This window comes from Cherax quadricarinatus, chromosome 11 (assembly GCF_038502225.1).
Source record: "Cherax quadricarinatus isolate ZL_2023a chromosome 11, ASM3850222v1, whole genome shotgun sequence".
NCBI lineage: Eukaryota > Metazoa > Arthropoda > Malacostraca > Decapoda > Parastacidae > Cherax > Cherax quadricarinatus.
In genome coordinates, this window is record NC_091302.1 from 39,560,428 (window position 1) to 39,579,671 (window position 19,244).

The following is a 19,244-nucleotide window of genomic DNA, read 5'->3' on the forward strand; positions in this document are numbered from 1 at the left end:
GCCTTTGCCTCTGCAAGCAGTCCACGGATGAAAGGTATTTTGTTGTTTGTTGCTGGCTTTAGACCCTGTATATTTGCAAAGAAGAATGTTATCGGACTGGTGGTATTGTTGGTACTGGGGGGGGATTTTTTTTCCGGCATTAGTATCTGTATCTGTTGGTTTGGAGTGGAGGCCATCGACTGTGGTTCCACTCCAGGAATGACTGGATTTGGTGTACGATTTCTGCCATTTCCTGCCAGTTTTTTTTCCTTCCTGGCACTAAAAAACCTCTCCCTCTTGAGTGGCTGTGGCTACCCAGGTTTTCCCATGGCCTGGATGTTTTGTATCTTTTTGTCCCCTTTAGATGGTATGCCTGGCAATTTAAGTTATAGCACAGTCTTTCCTGTACTGAAGAGGTACACAGTTCAGGGTGAAAAAGCTTACAGGAAGGGAGTTTGCATTTTCCTGTTGTCATATGGGCATGGCATTTCCTAGGGTGGTCATAGTTGCACGTCCCATCTGTTTTTCCAGATTTCCCATGCCAGCAGATACCGAGTGCATAGTATGTGCACAGGCTTGGTTTCCGTTTGCCTTGGGTTTCTGTGACTGTATTCCCTGTTGGTGCATGTTTCCCTGTCTTACTTCTATCCTCCCTAGCACCAACAATGGAGCTCCCACCATTTGTTTTTGGTAATATATCCTCACTATTGCTAGTGGAGTCCTCTTGTTTGCTATTTCCTGCGGTATTTCTAGTTTGCAATATTGGTTTTATCTTATCTTTGACTACACTTGTTTCCCTACTATGGCTCCTGTCCCCTATGAGGTCATTCATATGTATTCCTTCCTGCGTATAATTCCCGACTACCTGGACAAAATCTCCAGCTTCACCATTACTGTCTCCCAGGACAGCATCTCCAGCTTCCCCATTACTGTCTCCCAGGACAGCATCTCCAGCTTCACCATTACTGTCTCCCAGGACAGCACCTCCAGCTTCACCATTACTGTCTCCCAGGACAGCACCTCCAGCTTCCTCATTACTGTCTCCCAGGACAGCACTATCAGCCCCCCATTTACTGACTACCAGGACATCATCTCCAGCCTTACAGTTTCTGACTACATGGCCAGTATCAAGGGCAGTACCATTCAGCCCGGACTTTTTATGTTCCCATCTGTTGTAGAAAGCTTCCAGGTTTTCTATGAAAGCAGCTTTGATGTTGACCTCTTTTAATACCCTTGTGATTTTAGTCCACAGATTTATCTCATTTGGGCATACCCAAAAACACTTCCCTGTTTTAATACTGCTTGTAGCTAGTTCTTGGATATCTGCACAAGGGGCGTGACACCAATTTCCACAGAAATGACAATTTATGCATGTGGAAGCCCGTTTGTTTGACTGACCACAGACTACACACAGCTTCATAATGATTTGAATGGTTGATTTACTGCAATTCTACTAGCAACCTCTTGAATATTCTATTAATAACCTGCTAGGTGGTGCACAATGAAACCGTTTGAAACCAGTCCAGGGTTCGGACCAGTCAAGGGTTCGGACCAGTCAAGGGTTCGGACCAGTCTATCTGATCTGATCAGTGGGTCACTTATTTAAACCATACTGGTCGGTGATTTGAGCTAACACATGAAGGATCTACTGGAAATTATCTACCCGAGTAATATGTGATTTGATTGATACAAAAGTATAACTTGCGTGTTGAAGAGCCGGTGACTGCTGGCACTCCTACAATGACGAACGGTCGAGCCTCCACCTTTGTTTATCAATCGCTGTATCTAGCTTCTCTATTTTTTTTTTTCCGTCTCCACCACAATAAATGCTATATTATCACTATAGTTGACTGGTGCAAATTTTGGAGGAAGGACGCTTTTTCTGTAGTAATAATTGCTTCTCGTTGTGTATATTGCGACCGCTGGTAACTACAGGTTATATGAAATTCACAGTAACGTCTCGTATTTCAAGAAAAAGAAACTAATGAAAGTCACTCCACTCCACTAAGTACCATTATAATACTGGTTAGTTGCTACTACAACACTGTATTCTGCTATTCACTGGTATCACTAGATTATATGCGAGTACACTAGCAGGCCAGGAAGATCTTCGACTCTCAGTCTGGTTAGCGGCTTGCTAAAAACTGAGTCATATTGGGACTTGAGTAGCTCACTCATTTCCTTGTTGTCATCTGTGTAGGACCCATCTTGTTTAAGTAGGGGCCCAATACTGGACGTTGTTCTCGATTTTGATTTGGCATAGGAGAAGAAATACTTTGGGTTTCTTTCGATTTCATTTATGGCTTTTAGTTCTTCCCGCGATTCCTGACTCCTAAAGGATTCTTTTAGCTTAAGTTCGATGCTTGCTATTTCTCTGACCGGTGTCTCCCTACGCATTTCAGATATATTGACCTCTTTTAGCCGCTCTGTTATTCTTTTCCGTCGCCTGTAAAGGGAGCGCCTGTCTCTTTCTGTTTTACATCTACTCCTCCTTTTTCTTAGAGGAATAAGCCTTGTGCATACATCGAGTGCTACCGAGTTAATCTGTTCTAGGCATAAGTTGGGGTCTGTGTTGCTTAGTATATCTTCCCAGCTTATATCGGTTAGGACTTGGTTTACTTGGTCCCACTTTATGTTTTTGTTATTGAAGTTGAATTTGGTGAATGCTCCCTCGTGACTAATCTCCTTATGTCGGTCTGGGGCTCCGCGCATACATGACTGAACCTCAATTATGTTGTGATCTGAGTATATTGTTTTTGATATGGTGATATTTCTTATCAGATCATCATTGTTAGTGAAGATGAGGTCTAGTGTATTCTCCAGTCTAGTAGGCTCTATTATTTGCTGGTTTAAATTGAATTTTGTGCAGAGATTTAAAAGCTCGCGTGAGTGTGAGTTTTCATCAGAGCTGCCTCCTGGTGTTATTACTGCAACAATATTATTTGCTATATTCCTCCATTTTAGGTGCCTTAAGTTGAAATCCCCCAGGAGCAAGATGTTGGGTGCAGGAGCTGGAAGGTTTTCCAGACAGTGGTCAATTTTTAACAGCTGTTCCTGGAATTGCTGGGATGTTGCATCCGGAGGCTTGTAGACTATCACAATGACTAGGTTTTGGTTCTCGACCTTTACTGCTAAAACTTCCACTACATCATTTGAGGCATTTAGCAGTTCTGTGCAAACAAGTGACTCTGCAATGTACAGGCCAACCCCCCCCCCTTTTGCCTGTTCACTCTGTCACATCTGTATAGGTTGTAACCTGGGATCCATATTTCGTTGTCCAAGTGATCCTTTATGTGGGTCTCAGTGAAAGCCGTGAACATTGCCTTTGCCTCTGCAAGCAGTCCACGGATGAAAGGTATTTTGTTGTTTGTTGCTGGCTTTAGACCCTGTATATTTGCAAAGAAGAATGTTATCGGACTGGTGGTATTGTTGGTACTGGGGGGGGGATTTTTTTTCCGGCATTAGTATCTGTATCTGTTGGTTTGGAGTGGAGGCCATCGACTGTGGTTCCACTCCAGGAATGACTGGATTTGGTGTACGATTTCTGCCATTTCCTGCCAGTTTTTTTTCCTTCCTGGCACTAAAAAACCTCTCCCTCTTGAGTGGCTGTGGCTACCCAGGTTTTCCCATGGCCTGGATGTTTTGTATCTTTTTGTCCCCTTTAGATGGTATGCCTGGCAATTTAAGTTATAGCACAGTCTTTCCTGTACTGAAGAGGTACACAGTTCAGGGTGAAAAAGCTTACAGGAAGGGAGTTTGCATTTTCCTGTTGTCATATGGGCATGGCATTTCCTAGGGTGGTCATAGTTGCACGTCCCATCTGTTTTTCCAGATTTACCATGCCAGCAGATACCGAGTGCATAGTATGTGCACAGGCTTGGTTTCCGTTTGCCTTGGGTTTCTGTGACTGTATTCCCTGTTGGTGCATGTTTCCCTGTCTTACTTCTATCCTCCCTAGCACCAACAATGGAGCTCCCACCATTTGTTTTTGGTAATATATCCTCACTATTGCTAGTGGAGTCCTCTTGTTTGCTATTTCCTGCGGTATTTCTAGTTTGCAATATTGGTTTTATCTTATCTTTGACTACACTTGTTTCCCTACTATGGCTCCTGTCCCCTATGAGGTCATTCATATGTATTCCTTCCTGCGTATAATTCCCGACTACCTGGACAAAATCTCCAGCTTCACCATTACTGTCTCCCAGGACAGCATCTCCAGCTTCCCCATTACTGTCTCCCAGGACAGCATCTCCAGCTTCACCATTACTGTCTCCCAGGACAGCACCTCCAGCTTCACCATTACTGTCTCCCAGGACAGCACCTCCAGCTTCCTCATTACTGTCTCCCAGGACAGCACTATCAGCCCCCCATTTACTGACTACCAGGTCATCATCTCCAGCCTTACAGTTTCTGACTACATGGCCAGTATCAAGGGCAGTACCATTCAGCCCGGACTTTTTATGTTCCCATCTGTTGTAGAAAGCTTCCAGGTTTTCTATGAAAGCAGCTTTGATGTTGACCTCTTTTAATACCCTTGTGATTTTAGTCCACAGATTTATCTCATTTGGGCATACCCAAAAACACTTCCCTGTTTTAATACTGCTTGTAGCTAGTTCTTGGATATCTGCACAAGGGGCGTGACACCAATTTCCACAGAAATGACAATTTATGCATGTGGAAGCCCGTTTGTTTGACTGACCACAGACTTCACACAGCTTCATAATGATTTGAATGGTTGATTTACTGCAATTCTACTAGCAACCTCTTGAATATTCTATTAATAACCTGCTAGGTGGTGCACAATGAAACCGTTTGAAACCAGTCCAGGGTTCGGACCAGTCAAGGGTTCGGACCAGTCAAGGGTTCGGACCAGTCTATCTGATCTGATCAGTGGGTCACTTATTTAAACCATACTGGTCGGTGATTTGAGCTAACACATGAAGGATCTACTGGAAATTATCTACCCGAGTAATATGTGATTTGATTGATACAAAAGTATAACTTGCGTGTTGAAGAGCCGGTGACTGCTGGCACTCCTACAATGACGAACGGTCGAGCCTCCACCTTTGTTTATCAATCGCTGTATCTAGCTTCTCTATTTTTTTTTTTTCCGTCTCCACCACAATAAATGCTATATTATCACTATAGTTGACTGGTGCAAATTTTGGAGGAAGGACGCTTTTTCTGTAGTAATAATTGCTTCTCGTTGTGTATATTGCGACCGCTGGTAACTACAGGTTATATGAAATTCACAGTAACGTCTCGTATTTCAAGAAAAAGAAACTAATGAAAGTCACTCCACTCCACTAAGTACCATTATAATACTGGTTAGTTGCTACTACAACACTGTATTCTGCTATTCACTGGTATCACTAGATTATATGCGAGTACACTAGCAGGCCAGGAAGATCTTCGACTCTCAGTCTGGTTAGCGGCTTGCTAAAAACTGAGTCATATTGGGACTTGAGTAGCTCACTCATTTCCTTGTTGTCATCTGTGTAGGACCCATCTTGTTTAAGTAGGGGCCCAATACTGGACGTTGTTCTCGATTTTGATTTGGCATAGGAGAAGAAATACTTTGGGTTTCTTTCGATTTCATTTATGGCTTTTAGTTCTTCCCGCGATTCCTGACTCCTAAAGGATTCTTTTAGCTTAAGTTCGATGCTTGCTATTTCTCTGACCGGTGTCTCCCTACGCATTTCAGATATATTGACCTCTTTTAGCCGCTCTGTTATTCTTTTCCGTCGCCTGTAAAGGGAGCGCCTGTCTCTTTCTGTTTTACATCTACTCCTCCTTTTTCTTAGAGGAATAAGCCTTGTGCATACATCGAGTGCTACCGAGTTAATCTGTTCTAGGCATAAGTTGGGGTCTGTGTTGCTTAGTATATCTTCCCAGCTTATATCGGTTAGGACTTGGTTTACTTGGTCCCACTTTATGTTTTTGTTATTGAAGTTGAATTTGGTGAATGCTCCCTCGTGACTAATCTCCTTATGTCGGTCTGGGGCTCCGCGCATACATGACTGAACCTCAATTATGTTGTGATCTGAGTATATTGTTTTTGATATGGTGATATTTCTTATCAGATCATCATTGTTAGTGAAGATGAGGTCTAGTGTATTCTCCAGTCTAGTAGGCTCTATTATTTGCTGGTTTAAATTGAATTTTGTGCAGAGATTTAAAAGCTCGCGTGAGTGTGAGTTTTCATCAGAGCTGCCTCCTGGTGTTATTACTGCAACAATATTATTTGCTATATTCCTCCATTTTAGGTGCCTTAAGTTGAAATCCCCCAGGAGCAAGATGTTGGGTGCAGGAGCTGGAAGGTTTTCCAGACAGTGGTCAATTTTTAACAGCTGTTCCTGGAATTGCTGGGATGTTGCATCCGGAGGCTTGTAGACTATCACAATGACTAGGTTTTGGTTCTCGACCTTTACTGCTAAAACTTCCACTACATCATTTGAGGCATTTAGCAGTTCTGTGCAAACAAGTGACTCTGCAATGTACAGGCCAACCCCCCCCTTTTGCCTGTTCACTCTGTCACATCTGTATAGGTTGTAACCTGGGATCCATATTTCGTTGTCCAAGTGATCCTTTATGTGGGTCTCAGTGAAAGCCGCGAACATTGCCTTTGCCTCTGCAAGCAGTCCATGGATGAAAGGTATTTTGTTGTTTGTTGCTGGCTTTAGACCCTGTATATTTGCAAAGAAGAATGTTATCGGACTGGTGGTATTGTTGGTACTGGGGGGGGATTTTTTTTCCGGCATTAGTATCTGTATCTGTTGGTTTGGAGTGGAGGCCATCGACTGTGGTTCCACTCCAGGAATGACTGGATTTGGTGTACGATTTCTGCCATTTCCTGCCAGTTTTTTTTCCTTCCTGGCACTAAAAAACCTCTCCCTCTTGAGTGGCTGTGGCTACCCAGGTTTTCCCATGGCCTGGATGTTTTGTATCTTTTTGTCCCCTTTAGATGGTATGCCTGGCAATTTAAGTTATAGCACAGTCTTTCCTGTACTGAAGAGGTACACAGTTCAGGGTGAAAAAGCTTACAGGAAGGGAGTTTGCATTTTCCTGTTGTCATATGGGCATGGCATTTCCTAGGGTGGTCATAGTTGCACGTCCCATCTGTTTTTCCAGATTTCCCATGCCAAGGACCATAACATTGTATCAATCGCATCTGCTAGAAAAATGACAGGATGGATAATGAGAACCTTCAAAACTAGGGAGGCCAAGCCCATGATGACACTCTTCAGGTCACTTGTTCTATCTAGGCTGGAATATTGCTGCACACTAACAGCACCTTTCAAGGCAGGTGAAATTGCCGACCTAGAAAATGTACAGAGAACTTTCACGGCGCGCATAACGGAGATAAAACACCTCAATTATTGGGAGCGCTTGAGGTTCCTAAACCTGTATTCCCTGGAACGCAGGAGGGAGAGATACATGATTATATACACCTGGAAAATCCTAGAGGGACTAGTACCGAACTTGCACACGAAAATCACCCACTACGAAAGCAAAAGACTTGGCAGACGATGCACCATCCCCCCAATGAAAAGCAGGGGTGTCACTAGCACGTTAAGAGACCATACAATAAGTGTCAGGGGCCCGAGACTGTTCAACTGCCTCCCAGCACACATAAGGGGGATTACCAACAGACCCCTGGCAGTCTTCAAGCTGGCACTGGACAAGCACCTAAAGTCAGTTCCGGATCAGCCGGGCTGTGGCTCGTATGTTGGTTTGCGTGCAGCCAGCAGCAACAGCCTGGTTGATCAGGCTCTGATCCACCAGGAGGCCTGGTCTCAGACCGGGCCGCGGGGGCGTTGACCCCCGGAACTCTCTCCAGGTAAACTCTCCAGGTAATGAAAAGCAGGGGTGTCACTAGCACGTTAAGAGACCATACAATAAGTGTCAGGGGCCCGAGACTGTTCAACTGCCTCCCAGCATACATAAGGGGGATTACCAACAGACCCCTGGCAGTCTTCAAGCTGGCACTGGACAAGCACTTAAAGTCGGTTCCTGACTAGCTGGGCTGTGGCTCGTACGTTGGTTTGCGTGCAGCCAGCAGTAACAGCCTGGTTGATCAGGCTCTGATCCACCAGGAGGCCTGGTCACAGACCGGGCCGCGGGGGCGTTGACCCCCGGAACTCTCTCCAGGTAAACACCTGCAGGTCCATTCCTTGCCTGCAAGCCTAGTCATCAAATACTAGCATCCTGGACACCAACTGTCCCCTCGCTTGCCACCTAAACATTTTCCATGGTGAGAGGCTCCATCACAGTTTGTGAGTCAGAGTGAACATCTGAGAGCAAATGAGATTCTTAGATTCTGAGTTTCTAATCGTGAGAGTGAATGAGTTTCTGCACTGCATCTTTTTTAACCTCCTTGCCCCCTGTACCTCATGCCGCGGCCATGAAACTACACTTCCTACATCCCAATAAAAACATATTCCATTTAAAAAAAATAAACATTACTTATTGTGGGTAGTAGAGGTTCTTTTATTTTGTCATACTTCATTCCAGGCACTGAATACAATGTAATCAAGTAAGAGAACCTTTCACTTATAAAGTTGTCCGCAATTCAGCAATAGAGCTTTCATTATTATTATAATCAAGGGGAAGCGCTAAACCCGGAGGATTATACAGCGCTTGGGGGGGGGGGATGTGGAAGGCATTCAGGCTTAATTCGGGGAACTGGAGCACAGATCCAATTCCCTAAATCAAGAGCCCCTCACCAACATCAAGGAACCTTCCTTAAGGGGTATAGAGCTTTCAGCTTAGAGTATACCTGTAGGGTGTTCCGGGGGTCAACGCCCCCTGCGGCCCGGTCCATGACCAGGATTAATATCTGGTCAAATCGAGACACATGGGCCCTTATTTTTACACCTGCTGGATAGCAAGCTTTGATAGGGTTTGGCTTTGAAATGAGCTGCTGAAGTAGGATAACCTCTTTATATGTAAGCTGAGGTAGGATAGCAGATCTTTATATGCAAGCAGAGGTCGGATAACATCTTTGTAATTAAGTAGAGGCAGGATAACGGCTCTAAACATATATGTGAACGGTGGTTGGATAATAGCTTTGGCTGGAGATAAGCTGTGGTAGGATAACAGCTCTTAGTTTGTGAAGTGTGGTAGGATAACACCTCTTAATCTACATACGAGCTGAGGAAGGATAACAACTTTTAATCTGTAAATTATAATGTATGAAATTGCAATTTCATGTTGGAGGGAGGTGTGAAGGCGGTAGTGTACACTGACGTGCTACAGACAGCACTCATGTTCCTGGGAGTTCTGGTGGTCGTAGTCATCTGCTGCGTGGACCTGGGCGGTGTCAGCATCGTCTGGAACACAGCACTTCGAGGATCCCGAATCGAGTTTTTCAAGTGAGCAGTTTTAAGTGTTTGAAGCAGCTTTCTGTTTGATCAAACCTTAGTACATCCACAGTGTACATGACGATTCTATATACGTGTATCAGTTAAAGTGTGGGAATACCCACAGTGTACTGCTACTCTATTCTGTATGGTAGTTACATTGCGGAAACTCCAGTAGTGTGCTACGACACAAATCTGCATGATAGTTAGACTGTGCGAAGAAAAGTATTGCTGCTAAATAAATCTATATGATAGTTACACTATGGAAACACCAGCAATGTGCTGCTACACAATTGTATAATAATTACATTGTTGGAACACCAACAATGTACTGCTACATAGTTCTATGATAGTTACACTGTGGGAACACCAGCAATGTGTTGCTACACAATTCTATATAATAGTTACATTGTTGGTAGACAGCAACCACCCAGGGAGGTACTAAGGTCACACTACACAGGCATGCACACGCATATATATATATACACACACAACGTATTTGTTTTTTCTTTTTTTCCTTAATAGTTCTTATTCTCCTTTATTTTCTTCTTACCTCCATGGGGGAGTGAAAAGAATCTTTTCCCAGTAAGCCATGCGTATCGTAGGAGGCGACTAAACTGCTGTGATCAATGGGCTAGTAACCCCTTCTCCTGTATAAACTTCTAAAAAAGAGAAGAAAAACTTTATAAAACTGGAATGTCTGAATGTGTGTGGATGTAGTGCAGGTAATAAGAGATGACTGTCAATGTTATGAATGAAAAGAAGTTGGATGTCCTAGCTCTAAGCGAAACAAAGCTGAAGGGGGTAGGGGAGTTTCAGTGGAGAGAAATAAATGGGATTAAGTCAGGAGTATCTGAGAGTTAGAGCTAAGGAAGGGGTAGCAATGAAAGTTAAGACACTTGTGCAACATCTGGTTATCTTTATTGTAGACGTTTCGCCATCCAGTGGCTTTATCAATATAGATTCTCTACAACCACGGTGCTCTAAACACCACCTCCAAGGCTGAGGGACTGATTACCTCATCTTTTGTATATAGTTCTTCTGATTTCTTATTATGTCCAAGAATCTGTATTGATAAAGTCACTGGATGGCGAAACGTCTACAATAAAGATAACCAGATGTTGCACAAGTGTCTTAACTTTCATCTTGTCGGTATTGTATACCTGTCTTGCACAAGGGGTAGCAATAATGTTGAAGGATCAGTTATGGAAGGAGAAAGAATATAAATGTATAAATTCAAGGATTATGTGGACTAAAATAAGGGTCGGGTGCAAAAAGTGGGTCATAATTGTGCATGAACCTGGAGAAGAGAGGAGTGCAGAGGAAAGACAGAGATTTTGGAAGATATTAAGCGAATTTGTTGGAACTTTTGAACGAAGTGAGAGAGTAATTGTGGTAGGGGACCTATATGCTAAAGTAGGAGATAAGTTTAGAGTGGGTGTGGTAGGAAAGTTTGGGGTGTCATGTGTAAGTGATAATGGGGAGCCTTTGATTGAACTTTGTATAGAAAGGGGTTTGGTTATAGGTAATATATATTTTAAGAAAAAAAAAAAAGGATAAATAAATATACAAGACATAATATAAGGCGTAATGACAGTAGTTTGTTGGATTATGTATTGGTAGATAAAAGACTGTTGGGCTGATTTCAGGATGTGTATGTTTATAAAGGGGCCACAGATATATCAGATCACTTTTTAGTTGTAGCTGCAGTGAAAGTATAAGGTAGGTGGGATACAGGGAAAATGGAAGCAGCAAGTAAGAAAGAGGTGAAGGTCTGTAAACTAAAGGAGGAAGCAGGGTAAGATTTAACCCTTCAGGAGACAAGGCAGACCAAAATGCGAATTTGATAGATAGAGCCGCTCAATGTAAGGTCACTGAGGCCATCTAAATGGAGTTGCAAAAGCTAGGTGTCAAGCAATTGCAGATATGCGAAGTCCGAGTAAACTCGGTCCTGCCCGTTAAGCGTGTAACAATTTAAAATGTTGCAAGGTTGCAATTGTTAAAAAAAAATATATTTTTTAAATTTATTATACAAGTAGACAATATAAAAACATAAATGGAACTTGTTTCTGAACAATTTGTAAGCATTAAAAAAATAGAAATAGGAACTACTTATCAACAATGACACATTGCAATGGGATACAACTTACAAATTAAATATTCCTGAGTTCTCTGAGAAAGAACAATCATTTTACATCACTAATTTCTGCAATGAAACTTTATGAAACAATTTCTATCCTTCTTGATGCATAGATTTACTTTGCATGTGGCACAGGAAAATGAGGATGTGACATGATTATTCTTTTTGCTGCAATACTTGCATGTAAGCAAGTATCTTCTTGTTCAATTTCTGCTTTTTGGATTGTGGCATAGCTTCCTCCTCATCTGTTGACACCTCTGCATCTGGTGGCAAGTATTCATCACCACTGTCCATCAATTCCAGGTCATCTGGGTCTTGATCTGAGTCATTTTCGTCCCAAACACAGACAAATTTTGACTTATCCTTGGATTCACCATAGAACAATTTCTGATTGATCTGGAAGGACAATAAAAACGATCTGTACACACTCAGATCATTATTGAATTCATATATACACTACCAAATTTTATGGAAATATTTATATACCGAAACTTGACAACATCACCTAAACGGGCAGGTCCGAGTGTACTCGGTCCTCTTTTGTTGCACTTTTTTCATTTGCATGGTGCACTCTTATTATGCTTCACAACGTTTATATATATATATATATATATATATATATATATATATATATATATATATATATATATATATATATATATATATATATCAAAATATAGCTAAACTATTCATTTACGCACTAGACACACAAATCAGTACTTACCGACATTGTAGAGGGTGAAATGCAAGAGTATATGAGGAGCACTCGATGAAAAACACGAGTCTGGGCGACGCCAAGCTAGAAGTGTTTACATTTTGCTCTCTCGACCAATGGGAAGCAAGGAGACGCCATCGCCTTTAGCTGGAGCGACTCAGGGAAGGCTTGTGATTGGTCAGAAATAGAGAATGGGAACCCAGATGTGCTGGGGGAGTAGGAGGACATGCACAAAAACCAAGCTCTCAGGACCGAGTAAACTCAGTCCTGCCCGTATTAAACAACTATTGGAAGAAAGATGGGCTAATGACACTATAGGCAATGAGGTTGAAGATGTATGGGATAGATTTAAGAATGTAGTGTTAGAGTGTTCAGCAGAAGTTTGTGGTTACAGGAAGGTGGGTGCGAGAGGGAAAAAGTGATTGGTGGAATGAGGTAAAGAGAGTAGTAAAAGAGGACAAAAAGTTAGCATATGAGAGGTTTTTACAAAGTAGAAGTGATACAAAGAGGGAGGAATATATGGAGAGAAAAAGAGAGGTTAAGAGAATGGTGAAGGAATGTAAAAAAGGGAACAAATGAGAGTGGATGAAATGCTGTCAACAAATTTTGTTGAAAATAAGAAAAAGTTTTGGAGTGAGATTAATAAGTTGAGAAAGCCTAGGGAATGAGTCGATTTGACAGAGATAGGAGAGGGGAGTTGTTAGATGGAGAGTTGGAGGTATCGAGAAGATGGAGGGAATATTTTGAGGAACAGTTAAATGTTGATGAGGATAGGGAAGCTGTGATTTCGTGCATTGGGCAGGGAGGAATAACATCTTGTAAGAGTTAGGAAGAGCCAGTTGTGAGTGTGGGGGAAGTGCATGAGGAAGTGGGTAGAATGAAGGGGGGTAAAGAGGCTGGGATTGATAGGATAAAGACAGAAATGTTAAAATCAGGGGGGATATAGTTTTGGAATGGTTAGTTTTTTTTAATAAATGTATGGAAGAGAGTAAGGTTCCTAGGGATTGGCAAAGAGCATGCATATCTAATGTGTATAAAGGCAAAAAGGACAAAGAGTAAAAATTATAGGGGAGTAAGCCTGTTGAGTATACCTAGTAAAGTGTATGGTAGAATTATTACTAAAAGAATTAAGAGTAAGACTCAACATGACTTAAGAGATTGCAAATAAACCATACCCCCGGCCGGGATTGAACCCGCGGTCATAGAGCAGGATAGCAGATGAACAAGGCTTCTAGTAAAGTGTATGGTAGAATTATTACTAAAAGAATTAAGAGTAAGACGGAGAGCAGGATAGCAGATGAACAAGGCTTCAAAAAGGGTAGGAAGTGTGTAGACCAAGTTTTTACAGTGAAACATATAGGTGAATAGTATTTAGATAAGGATAAAGAGGCTATTGTGGCATTTATGTATTTGGAAAAGGCGTATGATAGAGTGGATAGGGAGGCAGTGTGGCAGATGTTGCAAATGTATAGAATAGTAGGCAGGTTACTGAAAGCAGTGAAGAGTTTTTATGAAGATAGTGTGGCTCAGGTTAGAGTATGTAGGAGAGAGGGAGATTATTTCCCAGTAAAGGTAGGCTTTATCCAGGTTAGTTAGGCTAATATGTTTATTATGCACCCCATACCCATCCTGTGGGCGGTAGTCAAAAGATTACAGAGGTACATAATGGGTCCAGGGACTGGACCCCAGAGTTATGATAGCTGAACTAGTTACAAAGGTAATGCGATGTGTGATGTCACCATGGTTGTTCAGTATATTTATAGATGGGGGTTGTAATAGAGGTGAGTGCTCGGGTGTTGGCAAGAAACGTGGCGTTAAAAGATAAAGACTCTAACATAAAGTGGGAGTTGTTACAGTTGCTCTTTGTTGATGACACTGTATTTGTGGTAGATTCTGAAGAGAGGTTGCAGACGTTGGTGGACGAGTCTGGTAGGGTATCCAAAAGAAAGAAATTAAAAGTGAATATAGGAAAGAGTAAGGTGATGAAGATAACAAGAAATAGGTAACAAAAAATTGGATATCAGACTGGAGGGAGAGTATGAAGGAGGTGAATTTATTCAGATATTTGGGAGTGGACGTGTCAGCAGATGGGTCTATGAAAGATGAGGTGAATCATAGAATTGATGAGGGGAAAACGTGAGTGGTGCATTGAGGAGTCTGTGGAGACAAAGATTATCCATGGAAGCAATGAGGGGAATGAATGAATGACAGCATAGTTATACCAACGCTCTTATATGGGTGTGAAGCATAGGTGGTGAATGTTGCAACAAGAAGGTTGGAGGCAGTGGAGATGTGGTGGCTGAGGGCAATGTGTACTTACCTAATTGTGGTTACAGGGGTCGAGACTCAGCTCCTGGCCCCGCCTCTACACTGAGTGCTACTAGGTCCTCTCTCTCCCTGCTCCATGCGCTTTATCATACCTCATCTTAAAGCTATGTATGGTTCCTGCAGAGAATCCATAGTTTGGAAAATAGGAGGTGTGAGGTTACTAAAAGTATTATCCAGAGGGCTGAGGAGGGGTTATTGAAGTGGTTCGGACATTTGGAGAGGATAGAACGAAATAGAATGATTTGGATAACGTATAAATCTTAGTGGAAGGAAGGCGGGGTAGGGGTTGTCCTAGGAAAAGTTGGAGGGAGGGGGTAAAGGAGGTTTGTGTGTGAGGGGGCTTGGAATTCAAGCAAGCACGCATGTGTTAGATTGGAGTGAAGACAAATGATTTTTAGAACTTGATGTGCTGTTGGAATGTGAGCGAGGTAACATTTATGAAGGTATTCAGGAAAACCGGCAGGCCGGACTTGAGTCCTGGAGCTGTGAAGTAGAGTGCCTGCACTCTGAACGAAGGGTGTAATGTTGCAGTTTTATAACTGTAGTGTGGTTGCGCCTCTGGCAAGATAGCGATGGAGTAAATGATGATTCTTTTCTTTTTCAGGCCATCCTGCCTTGGTGGGAGATGGCCGATATGTTAATATAAAATAATTAACTAATGTGGGAACACCTGTAATGTACTGCTACACAATTCTATGATAGTCACATTATGGGAACACCAGAAGTGTGCGGGTTTCCAATTAATGAGTTATTTTGTCTGTCACGCAGTGTAGCTAGCTTATACTGTACAACTAACATTTTGGGAAATCTCACTCATTCATATACACACCCATACCTTAGTAAGGAATCATTCAAGACACTGTACACCGTGTATGTCAGGCCCATACTGGAGTATGCAGCACCTGTTTGGAACCCGCACTTGATAAAGCACGTCAAGAAACTAGAGAAAGTACAAAGGTTTGCAACAAGGTTAGTTCCAGAGCTAAGGGGAATGTCCTATGAAGAAAGATTAAGGGAAATCGGCCTGACGACACTGGAGGACAGGAGGGTCAGGGGAGACATGATAACGACATATAAAATACTGCGTGGAATAGACAAGGTGGACAAGGACAGGATGTTCCAGGGAGGGGACACAGAAACAAGAGGCCACAATTGGAAGTTGAAGACACAAATGAGTCAGAGAGATAGTAGGAAGTATTTCTTCAGTCATAGAGTTGTAAGGCAGTGGAATAGCCTAGAAAATGACGTAGTGGAGGCAGGAACCATACACAGTTTTAAGACGAGGTTTGATAAAGCTCATGGAGCGGGGAGAGAGAGGGCCTAGTAGCAACCGGTGAAGAGGCGGGGCCAGGAGCTAGGACTCGACCCCTGCAACCACAAATAGGTGAGTACACACACACACACACACACACAATCGACATGTGCCTAGAAATCGACATGTGCCTAGGACAAAATGGTAACTAACTAACACACACACACACACACACACACACACACATATATATATATATATATATATATATATATATATATATTTATATATATATATATATATATATATATATATATATATATATATATATATATATATATATATATATATAGAAGAAGTGAATGTTTTCAGATACTTGGGAGTTGACGTGTCGGCGGATGGATTTATGAAGGATGAGGTTAATCATAGAATTGATGAGGGAAAAAAGGTGAGTGGTGCGTTGAGGTATATGTGGAGTCAAAAAACGTTATCTATGGAGGCAAATAAGGGAATGTATGAAAGTATAGTAGTACCAACACTCTTATATGGATGTGAAGCTTGGGTGGTAAATGCAGCAGCGAGGAGACGGTTGGAGGCAGTGGAGATGTCCTGTCTAAGGGCAATGTGTGGTGTAAATATTATGCAGAAAATTCGGAGTGTGGAAATTAGGAGAAGGTGTGGAGTTAATAAAAGCATTAGTCAGAGGGCAGAAGAGGGGTTGTTGAGGTGGTTTGGTCATTTAGAGAGAATGGATCAAAGTAGAATGACATGGAAAGCATATAAATCTATAGGGGAAGGAAAGAGGGGTAGGGGTCGTCCTCGAAAGGGTTGGAAAGAGGGGGTAAAGGAGGTTTTGTGGGTGAGGGGCTTGGACTTCCAGCAAGCGTGCGTGAGCGTGTTAGATAGGAGTGAATGGAGACGAATGATACTTGGGACATGACGATCTGTTGGAGTGTGAGCAGGGTAATATTTAGTGAAGGGATTCAGGGAAACCGGTTATTTTCATATAGTCGGACTTGAGTCCTGGAAATGGGAAGTACAATGCCTGCACTTTAAAGGAGGGGTTTGGGATATTGGCAGTTTGGAGGGATATGTTGTGTATCTCTATACATATATGCTTCTAAACTGTTGTATTCTGAGCACCTCTGCAAAAGCAGTGATAATGTGTGAGTGTGGTGAAAGTGTTGAATGATGATGAAAGTATTTTCTTTTTGGGGATTTTCTTTCTTTTTTTTGGGTCACCCTGCCTCGGTGGGAGACGGCCGACTTGTTGAAAAAAAAAAAAAAAAAAAATATATATATATATATATATACTTACCTATTTGCAGTTGCAGGAGTCGAGTGGCAACTCTTGGTCCTGCCTCTTCGCTATGTCACTAATGTGTTCTTCCTCAGCTTAGAGACAAGCCTCTACGTCCGTCATACACTATGGTCCACCATTGCCCTGGGCTGCTTCATAATGATATACTTCACCGGCTTTCAGCAGTCCTCCTACCAAAGATTTGCCTCTGTTAACACACTACAATCCGCAAAAAGGTAAGTTAAACATAACTTCAAAGCATTATGTTTCTCAGGGAAAGGGAGAGTGTCTCCTCACACAGGTTTTTTCATTGTTGATCACTGTTTTAAAACAAAGGATAATCACAAAATCTTTTAATATATATATATATATATATATATATATATATATATATATATATATATATATATATATATATATATATATACGTACATATATACATATATATACATACCAGACTGAGAGTCGAAGATCAAAATGAATTTTTTATGAGAGAGCCACAGAATTTGGTAAACACAAGCCTATCTGATGTTATCCTGACGCCAAATGACTTCGAACAGGCGATAAATGACATGCCCATGCACTCTGCCCCAGGCCCAGACTCATGGAACTCCGTGTTCCTCAAGAACTGCAAGAAGCCCCTATCACGAGCTTTTACCATCCTATGGAGAGGGAGCATGGACACGGGGGTCGTCCCACAGTTATTAAAAACAACAGACATAGCCCCACTCCACAAAGGGGGCAGTAAGGCAATAGCAAAGAACTACAGACCGATAGCACTAACATCCCATATCATAAAAATCTTTGAAAGGGTCCTCAGAGGCAAGATCACCACCCATCTAGAAACCCATCAGTTACACAACCCAGGGCAACATGGGTTTAGAGCAGGTCGCTTCTGTCTGTCCCAACTACTGGATCACTACGACAAGGTCCTAGATGCACTAGAAGACAAAAAGAATGCAGATGTAATATATACAGACTTCGCAAAAGCCTTCGACAAGTGTGACCTGGAGTTTACCCGGAGAGAGTTCCGGGGGTCAACGCCCACACGGCCCGGTCTGTGACCAGGTCTCCTGGTGGATCAGAGCCTGATCAACCAGGCTGTTACTGCTGGCTGCACGCAATCCAACGTACGAGCCACAGCCCGGCTGGTCAAGTACCGACTTTAGGTACTTGTCCAGTACCAGCTTGAAGACTGCCAGGGGTCTATTGGAAATCCCCCTTATGTATGCTGGGAGGCAGTTGAACAGTCTCGGGCCCCTGACACTTATTGTATTGCCTCTTAACGTGCTAGTGACACCCCTGCTTTTCATTGGGGGGATGTTGCATCGTCTGCCAAGTCTTTTGCTTTCGTTGTGAGTGATTTTCGTTTGCAAGTTCGGTACTAGTCCCTCTAGGATTTTCCAGGTGTATATAATCATGTATCTCTCCCGCCTGCGTTCCAGGGAATACAGGTTCAGGAACTTTAAGCGCTCTCAGTAATTGAGGTGTTTTATCTCCGTTATGCGTGCTGTGAAGGTCCTCTGTACATTTTCTAGGTCAGCAATTTCACCTGCCTTGAAAGGTGCTTTTAGTGTGCAGCAATATTCCAGCCTAGATAGAACAAGCGACCTGAAGAGTGTCATCATGGGCTTGGCATCCCTAGTTTTGAAGGTTCTCATTATCCATTCTGTCATTTTTCTAGCAGCTGCAATTGATATAATGTTATGGTCCTTGAAGGTGAGATTCTCCGACATGATCACTGCCAGGTCTTTGACGTTTGTTTTTCGCTCTATTTTGACCATGGCGTAATAGCGCACAAAATGCGTGCTAAAGGAATAACAGGAAAAGTTGGTAGATGTATCTATAATTTCCTCACAAACAGAACACAAAGAGTAGTAGTCAACAGAGTAAAGTCTGAGGCGGCTACGGTGAAAAGCTCTGTTTCACAAGGCACAGTACTCTCTCCCATCTTGTTTCTCATCCTCATATCTGACATAGACAAGGATGTCAGCCACAGCACCGTGTCTTCCTTTGCAGATGACACCCGAATCTGCATGACAGTGTCTTCCATTGTAGACACTGCAAGGCTTCAGGCGGACATCAACCAAATCTTTCAATGGGCTGTAGAAAACAATATGAAGTTCAACGATGAGAAATTTCAATTACTCCGATATGGTAAACATGAG

The 19,244-nt window shown here is 42.4% G+C and overlaps 1 protein-coding gene across 1 annotated transcript in view; it reads left to right on the top strand.

The window, feature by feature from the left end:
- LOC128687468 (sodium-coupled monocarboxylate transporter 1-like) overlaps positions 1 to 19,244 on the top strand; it is a 79,042-nt gene that overhangs the window by 14,851 nt on the left and 44,947 nt on the right. The window contains exons 5-6 of the mRNA XM_070084024.1: positions 9,199 to 9,353; positions 17,172 to 17,312. Of these exons, the coding sequence (XP_069940125.1) occupies positions 9,199 to 9,353; positions 17,172 to 17,312 (296 nt within the window). The remainder of the gene's footprint in view (positions 1 to 9,198; positions 9,354 to 17,171; positions 17,313 to 19,244) is intronic.